The sequence below is a fragment of the Panulirus ornatus genome, chromosome 58 (assembly GCF_036320965.1).
Source record: "Panulirus ornatus isolate Po-2019 chromosome 58, ASM3632096v1, whole genome shotgun sequence".
NCBI classification, from domain to species: Eukaryota; Metazoa; Arthropoda; class Malacostraca; order Decapoda; family Palinuridae; genus Panulirus; species Panulirus ornatus.
Genome location: NC_092281.1, coordinates 26,241,991 through 26,254,463, shown reverse-complemented (window position 1 = coordinate 26,254,463; position 12,473 = coordinate 26,241,991). Strand labels below are relative to the sequence as shown.

At 39.5% G+C, this 12,473-nt stretch overlaps 1 protein-coding gene across 5 annotated transcripts in view; it reads right to left on the bottom strand.

Annotated features, from left to right (window-relative positions):
* Window positions 1-12,473, bottom strand: part of LOC139766683 (glutaminase kidney isoform, mitochondrial-like) — a 440,343-nt gene that overhangs the window by 187,736 nt on the left and 240,134 nt on the right. For all 5 annotated transcript variants that reach the window (XM_071695597.1, XM_071695598.1, XM_071695599.1 and 2 more), the window contains one exon: window positions 9,906-10,021. In XM_071695597.1, coding sequence (XP_071551698.1) covers window positions 9,906-10,021 — 116 coding nt within the window. The remainder of the gene's footprint in view (window positions 1-9,905; window positions 10,022-12,473) is intronic.

Here is a 12,473-nt window from a genome sequence, read left to right as displayed (position 1 = left end):
TATGAAAAATAATAATAATTATGGATCACAAGAGCATCTTTTGGAAGTTCCCTTATACATTCTTAAGGACATGAAAGAAAAACAAAAAAAGGTCTTTAATGTATCTGGAAAATTTAATATACCTGGCTTAAATATAACTGAAATTATACATAGTATACAGTAATAGGTCCTTCATAACCCAAATGGTAAATGTCATCCTCTAAGCTTCATGCAATTTGCAAGCTACAGAGTCACACAATGGAACACGTTAGAAATGTACGATCCACCTTTGCTGGAATTGTAGCAGTACTCTATATCCCGGTAAAGACTACAGTAACAGCATCCTCAAAGAAATTCAGAGAACTGCTGGCTTGCATATCAGAGGCAGCATAGTCCACTAAAATTTTCATTGGGATCTGGTAAATCTCCATACAGCTGTAGTAGCAACCAAGTCATTTACTACAGTAACTGATGGTACAGCTTCTGGCTGCATTCCACAATTTGCTTTTCTTTGATAAAACTCAAACAAGATATTGTTGTGTTTTACTAATGCTTTGACTTTCTCTCAGTCTCTCAGTTTAGCACTGGATAGCTCTAAACTAACTCTGGGTCCAGACTTTGAAAGCAATACACATGTGAGATACTGTACAGAGACTAATGCTTCCAACTGTATGATGCAATCAAGAAAATGCTCACAAATTTTCTGAAGCCTATAGCAACTTAAAGCATGACACACCAGAAGTCATACACTGTCACACCTTCTCCACATGCAGCACTTGCTGCAAACAACAAATGACCCATGCCCTCCTCCTACCATCTGATTGCTGTTCTTCCAGTATCTGTCTCCATCCAATCAAGAGGCATACATCATTACCAACCCTGCCAAACTGACAATAGCCCTTGCAGCTACAGCAGGTCACCTCAACCAGGTCAAAGCCACTCTATTGTCAGCCTGTCTATCCTACCATTGTTGTCAGCACTCTTGAGGAAGTCCCTTCACATCAATGCAATCCAAGGACCAGTCATCACTACCATCAAAGTTATCCTTCATCAGCACCAACAGTAATTAGAACAGTGATTTTATCATCAATGGTCTGCTACCATAGCCTACCAATGCCAAATACCTTGAACTTGATTAGGAAACTCCTCCTACAGGGACTGTTGACAACCAGTGCCCCCACTACCTGAAACCTTTTTCTACTATGCAAAAACCACAATTTCTCAGTCAACATGTATTCTTCTGTAGTCTTCTTGTATTCTTCTGCCTCCAACAACTGAACCTTCCCACATTCAACACAAAAACCTCCTCATGGCTAATATCATAAAAATCCACAACAAAGGAAAGCACATCCTCACCCCTTCACCCTCAACAGGGTCTCCTGAAAGAGCTACAAAGGATTATCCTTCTTGCCTCTCTGAAAAAGATAATCCTAATATTCGGTTTCTTGTGGCACCACAAACTTACTTGAGTCCTGAGATTCTAAAGCTCTGCTTACATCCCAGCCATATTTTCATCACTACTAGTTACAAGTCTCTCCTCATCAGTCCTACCAACATTTGGGGATTTGGTATCAGGAGTTTACTGAAAGTACTCATCTTACCCACAAAGCCTCCATTGTCAAGTATTCTTCACTCAATCTTCAAATGTGACCAGATCTCCTACCTCTGCAAAGCCTTGACACTTGCCTCCAAAGCAAATGAAAACTCCCTGGTCTGAGTTCAACAAGAGGTCGAAGATGGGCATTATCCATCCATCTGACAGCTGTTGGGTCTTGCTTCACCTCCCCACATTATCTTTGTGTCATATCACCTGGTCATTGGCACCAATGCATGAAATAAATCTGGTCTATGTATTCAACCAGATTCCAGTGAAGTCTGCTGACATTCCTGTGACTGCTTTGATCATGCCCTCTGGCCTGCTGGCATTTGTCTGCATACTCCTCTTAGTCAAAGTGATATAGCCCCAAACATTCCAGTGGATGACAGACCAAGCTTTCTAAAGTCTTCCCTCCTATTACACTTACCTCAAGGATCTTCTGGAGGCTACACAATCCCAATGTATGTCTCCAGTATATTCACCAGTTCTTTTTATAGCTCCTGGACTGCAACCTCCAGATGAACCCTGGTAAGTGTGGCTGGTGCCTACACAATTATCTTGTGCAGATATCAGGTCTGGGTTGTTGGCATCCAATCAATGGAGGAAAAGGTCAGACCATCAAAGAGCTTTCCTGCTTTTTTGTCGCCATGACTGCTGCTAGAATTTTTAGAGGTCATCAACTTTTATTGCCATTTTATTCTACCTTTATCCAAAGCCTTCTTGAGAAGACTTAAGAAGAAAGCCTATGCCCTTATCAAGTATACCCTGACTGCATGTGATGCTTTCATCTCTTCAAGAAAGATATTATCAAAATCACCATACTCAACCACTCCATTCCTAATACTCCTACCAGCCTCTCCACAGATGTCTCCTTTAAACCAATGCTGTACTTCTTCACTAGCTCATCCGCAATTGGTTGCCTACCACTTTATTTTTCTAGCAATTGTCTCAAATAGAGAAGAAATACAGCAGTTCCATTAGGGAACTTCTCACTATCTATGTGGTAATTCAATACTTCTGCCACTTCCTCAAAGGCTGAAAGTTCCAAATTCTTGTCAGTCACATGCCCATGATCCATCCTATTGCCTTCTAAAAATAACTCCTAGACCCTGTGAGTCACATGTCATCTGGGATACATCTAAAAATTCACTAATGACATCTGCCAAATTAAGAAAGCTCATAACATAATAGCTAATGCCTGCTAATGCCACTTTGTCAGTGCAATTCTCCACAACCCAGGATACAATGACTATTCTGTTGTAGAAACTGTTCAAAAATGACCTTAATCTACTACACTTCCATGGGCCCTTCTCAGCACTCCATATCATAAGTGTCCCACTGCCTGCCTCCAGACTCATCATCTTTTGTGACACTTCACAAAATGTTATTCCTTGTTACAGCATTGCAGAACCACAATGCTGGGAGGAGTTCAATGCCCTCCACTCTATTGCCCACAACAGTGTTCAGGTAATGTTGTGGCTTCTCACCTGGCAACTCTTCTGGCCAGAGATGAACACCAGTGTCAGTCACTGGACCCACTCCTGTTTGCCATGCCTGCATACCAGGATTCACCATCACACCCAGGTATCCCTGCATCAGTTTCCTATTCCTTCTTTCAGATTTGATATGTCAATAGTGTCAGACCTGTTTCCCTTTCCCATTATGCAAGTTACCTCCTAACCTGCATTGACCAACTCCAGTAGCCGAAAGCTCTCAACTGTGTGAAGTGGCTGTGGGCTGCTTGTGCCTGATAGGTCAATGTTTCTAGGGAAATGCAAGGCTGTCATAACAGGTTCTGCTGCCAAAGCAAATGTTGATATAGCCTTTTGTGAGGCATAGCTGGCTGGATGCTTTATAGAAGTATGGAGGTACAGCATCAATGGTAACTGCCACTGTATCATCACCTTACAGTTTTGTACATAATTTCTTTGTCCTTTTATGGCATAACTAAGTTCTTTGTTAATTACACATTGCTTATTCTTGATACTAAAGTTTTCATTACAGGACTTACCGTGCGTATCTCAAGGGTTACAGTTCATATACCCCATTTCCCACCTTGCCAACCACAGTTTTGTCAACCATGGGTTCTTCCAGTGGTCAGTAAGGGACCTATGTATCTTCAATCCTTTTGCAATGTGGCACTCTCTCTGTCATTCCACCTTATATCATCCTAAAATCGGCATCATTAGCAAAAATATTCAAATATGATTCACTCTCTTCTGGTTAGTAATCTACAGAGAAGAGAATATGTATGAATGCTCTGACTTGCAATGGGGCTACATTCCTGGAAGAACTCTTAAAAGCTGAATTAACAAAAGTTGAGCAACTGCACACCATTACATTTGGGGATAATGCTCCTAATTAAAAATTTTCCATGTCTATTTCCTAAGTTCAGAGCATTCTTGAAACATTCTAGGTTAAGAACAATATACTGCACTCACTTACTTTGGATGACATTTACTAAAAACCAGACTTGTCTGTCAACCCCAATAACTGCTGCCATATAACTTGTCTGTCACCCCTGGATTATGATTAAGTAACTGCTGCCATATCAAAAGTAATGAAGATGATGTTCTATGGAAACATCAAGAAAAATATGGTCATGAGGAACTGAAGTGGTGGCAGAATGAAGTGGGGTGGAGTGCCAGACAAAACCAAAATCTTATTTTCTCCTTGTCTTTATAAAGAGTGGCTATAGCTGTGTGAAAGAAACCCATTAACTTGGCCATAGATATGAGCTTCTGACCATCATTAAACCTACTGGACACTTCAAATTTCACTTTTTGACCTGTACTCCCAAGTACCTTTAATATTCGTTATATACAAGTACAAATGACTGCACTTACTTTGAAGACAATAAATAATGGGATGGCAAGTACAGAAATGTACATAAACTGTGCCATGCATCAGGCAATTTCATGTTTACAAGCAGACCACCAGTGGGTAGGAAGCAAATGTATTTTGCCAGGTGGGATATGTAACCAATAGCAATTTGACAAAAATCATCAAAATATCCATGATGAATACAATTACTGTGTTTTGTACATTAAATATACAAAACCAAAAAAAAATTCTTTTTATATATCTCTCATATGCCATTTCTCTTTCTAGAGATATTGCTTAAATTTTACAAAGCAATGCGGTAATTTTTGTGTTTCAATAATATGCAACAGCAGTTCACTAATTCTAAGTTTTAGAGATACAGGAAAGTAGTTTAGTTTGGGATGCCTGAAATTTTTCTTACAGACAAGCATAAAATATGCTCTCTTACACTTCCATGGCAGTTATCCTTCTTCCTTCATATTTTTTAAATAATGTATTGGGGCCTGCATAATGTTTCTGCACACTTCTTGAATACTTAAGGCAAAAGTTCATCAGAGAGTGTGCAGGAATCCTAAACAAGCCACTAGGGATACTGTTGAAGATCTTCCTCAAATGAGGTAGTGTTTCCAGGAAACAGAAGATCCATAAGAAAGGTGATGGGTGGGGTTGAGGTACAACCCAGCAATACATAACTGGTCTGCAGAAAATCAGAAATCAGAATATAGATACTGGATATCCTGGCTGACAGAAACTTCACAGTGAGGGACATGGTATCAGAGTTCATGAACAATGAACCTTTTAGACCTTCACATAAGTAGAAGAATTCTGTCTCAATATCCATGACCATATGGTGAACAGTCTCTACCATTTAATATAATGGCCACATAGGTAATGCAATAATTCAGAGTTTTCTTTCTAACAGGTGCAAGATAATGCTAATCTTATCCTACAGCTTCTCTAATATGGTAACTTTCTTACTGTGAGGTTAACCTAAAACGGGCAATCTTAAGCTGTTAAATAATCTGACAAAACTGTGATCCTCTTGAGATTACTTGCATCATCCTTGGTAACATCTACAAAGGCCAGCCAAAAGAGTCCATCATCCTCCATTTAGATGATGGAATATACTGTGACTTTATAACCATAAGATGTGAGTAGACCAGTTCTTGTCTAATCTTCCACTTGTCGAATCTTGCACTTACTAAGGAATGATTAACAATTCAAGCCGAGTATTAAACTCTGTTACTGGAATTTTACTCTGTGTGTGTGTGTGTGTGTGTGTGTGTGTGTGTGTGTGTGTGTCTGTGTGTGTGTCTGTGTGTGTGTGTGTGTGTGTGTGTGTGTGTGTGTGTGTGTGTGTGTGTGTGTGTGTGTCTGTCTGTCTGTCTGTCTGTCTGTCTGTCTGTCTGTCTGTCTGTGTATGTAACTTCACCAATACATTCTAAGTGGTCTTGAAAGTAATCATACACAAACTGAGAGAAATGCTACTTCTCTTGCAGGAAAGCAGTTCTGGTAGTCCAAGGACAGCAGCTACAATTTCTTCTTAAGTAAATGCTTATTCAAAATGATAAGGAAAATTTCTAAAAGGAATAATTCTCCTTTCCTTAACTGGATTCTGGGAAGCGTTAAAAGGGAACGGTAACAAAATTGGCTTTTGCAATAGGAGAGCTGAGTTACACATAGGGGTTAAAAAATAAGTTTACCCACATATGAAAAACGAAAAGATAATGACTTTATCACAACATTCAAATTTTCAAACCACTTTGAGAATGCTGACAGAACAGTTCCTAATGAAATACAAAGATGGAGTTATCAAAGACCACAACATGAAACCAAGCAAGAAACTTTCTTAGAAAGGATGTAAAGAAATATTTTCATAATATGAGAGTTGGGGTGAGAGAGTATCATTAAATTTTAGGGAGAATAAAAAGATGTTCTGGAAGGAGGTAAATAAAGTGCGTAAGACAAGGGAGCAAATGGGAACTTCAGTGAAGGGCGCAAATGGGGAGGTGATAACAAGTAGTGGTGATGTGAGAAGGAGATGGAGTGAGTATTTCGAAGGTTTGTTGAATGTGTTTGATGATAGAGTGGCAGATATAGGGTGTTTTGGTCGAGGTGGTGTGCAAAGTGAGAGGGTTAGGGAAAATGATTTGGTAAACAGAGAAGAGGTAGTGAAAGCTTTGCGGAAGATGAAAGCCGGCAAGGAAGCAGGTTTGGATGGTATTGCAGTGGAATTTATTAAAAAAGGGGGTGACTGTATTGTTGACTGGTTGGTAAGGTTATTTAATGTATGTATGACTCATGGTGAGGTGCCTGAGGATTGGCGGAATGCGTGCATAGTGCCATTGTACAAAGGCAAAGGGGATAAGAGTGAGTGCTCAAATTACAGAGGTATAAGTTTGTTGAGTATTCCTGGTAAATTATATGGGAGGGTATTGATTGAGAGGGTGAAGGCATGTACAGAGCATCAGATTGGGGAAGAGCAGTGTGGTTTCAGAAGTGGTAGAGGATGTGTGGATCAGGTGTTTGCTTTGAAGAATGTATGTGAGAAATACTTAGAAAAGCAAATGGATTTGTATGTAGCATTTATGGATCTGGAGAAGGCATATGATAGAGTTGATAGAGATGCTCTGTGGAAGGTATTAAGAATATATGGTGTGGGAGGAAAGTTGTTAGAAGCAGTGAAAAGTTTTTATCAAGGATGTAAGGCATGTGTACGTGTAGGAAGAGAGGAAAGTGATTGGTTCTCAGTGAATGTAGGTTTGCGGCAGGGGTGTGTGATGTCTCCATGGTTGTTTAATTTGTTTATGGATGGGGTTGTTAGGGAGGTAAATGCAAGAGTTTTGGAAAGAGGGGCAAGTATGAAGTCTGTTGGGGATGAGAGAGCTTGGGAAGTGAGTCAGTTGTTGTTCGCTGACGACACAGCGCTGGTGGCTGATTCATGTGTGAAACTGCAGAAGCTGGTGACTGAGTTTGGTAAAGTGTGTGGAAGAAGAAAGTTAAGAGTAAATGTGAATAAGAGCAAGGTTATTAGGTACAGTAGGGTTGAGGGTCAAGTCAATTGGGAGGTGAGTTTGAATGGAGAAAAACTGGAGGAAGTGAAGTGTTTTAGATATCTGGGAGTGGATCTGGCAGCGGATGGAACCATGGAAGTGGAAGTGGATCATAGGGTGGGGGAGGGGGCGAAAATTCTGGGGGCCTTGAAGAATGTGTGGAAGTCGAGAACATTATCTCGGAAAGCAAAAATGGGTATGTTTGAAGGAATAGTGGTTCCAACAATGTTGTATGGTTGCGAGGCGTGGGCTATGGATAGAGTTGTGCGCAGGAGGATGGATGTGCTGGAAATGAGATGTTTGAGGACAATGTGTGGTGTGAGGTGGTTTGATCGAGTGAGTAACGTAAGGGTAAGAGAGATGTGTGGAAATAAAAAGAGCGTGGTTGAGAGAGCAGAAGAGGGTGTTTTGAAGTGGTTTGGGCACATGGAGAGAATGAGTGAGGAAAGATTGACCAAGAGGATATATGTGTCGGAGGTGGAGGGAACAAGGAGAAGAGGGAGACCAAATTGGAGGTGGAAAGATGGAGTGAAAAAGATTTTGTGTGATCGGGGCCTGAACATGCAGGAGGGTGAAAGGAGGGCAAGGAACAGAGTGAATTGGAGCGATGTGGTATACCGGGGCTGACGTGCTGTCAGTGGATTGAATCAAGGCATGTGAAGCGTCTGGGGTAAACCATGGAAAGCTGTGTAGGTATGTATATTTGCATGTGTGGACGTATGTATATACATGTGTATGGGGGGGGTTGGGCCATTTCTTTCGTCTGTTTCCTTGCGCTACCTTGCAAACGCGGGAGACAGCGACAAAGTATAAAAAAAAAAAAAAAAAAAAAAAAAAAAAAATAGTGGATGACTGGAATGATGAAAGTGTGAATGCTGACAGTATACAAAGTTTAACATGAGGCACTTGCACTGCCTGGTTACTTGCTATGAGTTAAACATAAATCTATAAAAATAATTGCGCTAAAGAACTTATAAACCTGCAAATATTTGTATGCCTTTTTACTTGTCTTTGCCCAATAAATATATGGTTTTGAATAAGAACTTCCCACCACTCAGACCTCCTGAATTATAGCAATCTCAAAATATGGATCCTAATCAGTATGCAAATCTATATAATTAGATTCCCATGACCTAATCAGTTCATTACCTCCCAGGAGCCTACAGTGTAAGCAGTGTACAAAGTTTCTATCATCTATTGTTCTTGAGTCATCACTCTAACAAGAATGTGTCCACAGAGTGCCAGAGTGAAAGAAGGCCTCAATACTGTTGTGATCTTACAGGAAATAAGCTTCAGGATTCTGTTTGTGAGAGGAACTTGGGAGTTGGTATCATTCCTAATGTGTCATCAGAATCCTACATTTGGTGAAAAGTATGGGAGATGAACTGATTGCTGGCAAGTAGGAGCAGGTTGTTCACATCTTGCACTAGGCAAAAATTAGAATATGCTTCTCAAGTGTGGTCTCTGCATCTTAGAAAAAAAAAGAATCCCAAAGAGCAACTTATTCAAAAGTTAAGTGCAGAAGTACTTTTACAATATATCAGTAATGGACACATGATGAGGATAAAATAAAGAAACTGACAAAGAGAATATATTTGTCAGAAGTGGAAAGAACAAATTGGAGATGGAAGGATGAAATGAAAATTATTCTGAGTAGTTAAGAGCCTGAACATGCAGATGGATGAAAAGCATGCACAAGATAGAGTAAATTGGAGCAACGTTGTATACAAGAGGTGATTTGCTGTCTATGCAATGAACCAGGGAATTTGGAGCAGCCAAGGGAAACCATGGAATGGTCTGTCAGGCCTGGATGTGGATGGGGTTGTGGTTTCGGTGCATTACCTTGCTAATGCAGGAAATAGTAAACAAGTATGAAAATAAAAAAGTGTTGGTTGAATGGTATAAAATGACTCAAGGTATGATTAATGCAGACAACATACTGAAATTCATAAAGTTGTATGATAGTCAAAATTTCAAGAAATTAGGCACTATGAGTGTAAAACATCCTTGCCATGCAGTACAAATATGTAATCATACACAGACACAAGGGTAATGATGTAAAGACCCACATACAATTTGTTTAGTGGCAAAATATTACATTACTTGAATGTACAGAAAATTCAAGAGCTATAGCCCCACGTGCATAGAGCTCCTTCCCCATACTGTACTGTGCACATCCTCAGAAAATCATCCTTTCTTGTTTCAAAGCAGGTTATTGTTAGTAAGGCCTGGAAGAATGAATTAAAATACCTACTAGAAAATACTCTCAATCATCAATAGGGTTAATCTCTAAAAAGAGTACCTTATTCTTACCTTCCTCTGCTGACCTGTCACACTATGATGGATATTTGAAAGATTTCAAACAAATAGATTCCATCATGCCAAAAATCACAGAAGAAAAATTTCCAAAAGACATAAAGGCAAATATGCTTTGAAGTCAAAAGATCACTGACCGTTATAATCAAGGACGATAGCGTTGAACATGCGGCCACTGGGCTCCGTACCAACATATTTGTGGACTGTTTCATTACCCAGCTCATTAAGCGCAATGCCATATGTCACAGGTTTACTGAGGGTATGAGAGAGTGGAGAAAGTTAGACATAAAAGATCATAAGAGCAAAATCGATAAGCATTTGCTACTTTCAAAGGGTGCATGTACAAACAAGTATGATTTTCATTGTTGGCATATCTAACTTGCACTTTATCATATATGAGTCATGGTGAGTACAAGGAATAATCTTTATGCATGCTCATCCCTATACATTCCTGTATCTGCTATTAAATGCTATGAAATTTTCTGAACACTTTGCAAACAATTCTTAAAGTTATCTACACATAAAAAAGACTCAGAATTACTCAAGTTTGGAAATATATGAATGTGCATGCCACAGCATGAGATAAACTTGATGAATAAGGAAATCAATCATTATGAGGGTTAGGGAAAACAAGAATGACAAAGTGGGAAACACATACAACAAGAGTACAAATAAATTTGGAAAGGGAGTTCAATGGCAATAGCATATACCAATACCAAAGAAGTGTTCCATGAAATCTACAATGAAGGAATCAGACCATGGGTACCAAGAGATGATAACAGAAGAGGAGGAGATCTGAAATAGAAATTTCAACAAAGAATGCCAATAAACAGGATTCTCAGGATGTTTCCAAGAAAGAAATATACATGTCAATGTAGCCAGCCAGCATATAAAAATACAAGATAGCCAGAAATGTACTACAAGTTAAGAAGGGAGGAGCAGAGACTACGGAAAAAGCATTTAGGGAAATGGAAAAGACGATCCAAAATTTTCCCCTACATTCATCAGAAGCACATTATTGGTCAAGGGACAACTAATTAGGCTAAAAGACTTAGAGGGAAGAATTCTTGAGGATACTTAGGAAACAAGTATGATGGGAAGTGATGAATCTAAAAGCATTTTCCTGCTGATGTGAGAAGGCTCAGCCCTAGAATTAGAAGTGAGAGGTGAAAGAAGTCAAAAAGACATAGAAAATGATACAATGATATATATAAGCTACTGAAACAACGTGACTCATATAAGTCTCTTAGTCCAGATGGTCTCTCCATGTCTGCTGAAGGATGCATAGAGGCAGTTGCTAGATCACTAAAGGAAGGAGTAGTCCTGGAGATATGAAAGAGGTTGAATGTTGTGCCTTTATTAAGGAAAGGTGATCAGGGAATCATGCTAAGCTACAGGACAGTCTCACTGAAAAAAATTTAAACTACAGGACAGTCTCACTAAAAAATAGATAAACAAATAAAGTAAAGGACTGTCTCTGAAAAAAAAAAAAGTCTGTAAAACACTGGAAAAGATAATTAGAAAATAAATGAAGGCAACTTGCAAAGGAGAAACCACCTAACTAGGAGACATCATGGTAGATGAAGTCATGCATTATGAGTATCCTTGACTTCTATGACAGGGTGAGTTCCTGGGGTGCTCCTGGATTGCAAAAAGACTTCTGACACAGTGCACAACTGTAGGCTGATTTAAGACCTGGAGCTACAGGAAAGAATATGGGTTAGACTTCTCCAGAATGAAGATTACCTTTGAGGAAGCAAGCAAAGGATGCAGGTAAGAGGAACATTCTCAAAATGGTCTGGGGGTCATAAGTGGCATGCTACATGATTTGGTCTTGGGCCCATCGCTATATTTGGTGTACATAAATGACTTGTCACTGAGATGGAATGGACTCTAACCTAAGCATGTCAGTAAATCATGCTAAGCCATGAGAAAAAAAAAGCTGTAACAACAATTCTATCAGCTTACAGGGGGATCTGACACACTAATAAATGGATGATGACATATAATCCAATTAAGTGCCAGATAATGAGGATGAGACTCAAGTGAAAGAAGGTCTTGGTACATCTGTTACCTAGCGAGAAACAAGCTGCATGAATCTAAGTGTGAAATAGATCTAGGGGTCGTCAGTGTGACTACTCTGTCACCAGAGATGCACATCTAAATTGTATAAAAAGGCAAACTCCCCACTGGTAAATAAAAGAACTGCATTAAAACATATGGGCAAGAAAATGTTTGGTAAGCTATTCAAAACATATGCAGGAAGAACCTGGATTATGCCTACAAAATCTAAAGAAGGACAAAGATGTGACTGAGAGGGTTCAGAGAAGAGCAACAAAGATGGTACCTGAGTTGAGAGAGAGCTGTGTGGTCACTACACCTAAAGAAGCACAAAGATCTGATTGTAAGAATCCTGTGAACAGCAAGTAAGATGGTTCCAACGTTGACAAAGCTGAGCTATAATGAAAAGAAGATGGCAATATATTTGTTCAACTTGAGTCTAAATGAAAAGGAAACATGATTAAATCCTTCACTTTTCTGAGAGTTTTCTGTATGACGTTGATAGTGAAAAGTCCTTCATGAACTGTAGAGCCAGAGCAGCCAGAGGCAATGACAAGAAGCAGGTCAGCGAGGATGTAACATAGTACTGTCTTAGTGTGACAGTGGTGAAAGGTAAAAATAGACTAAACGTGGAAATATCAAAC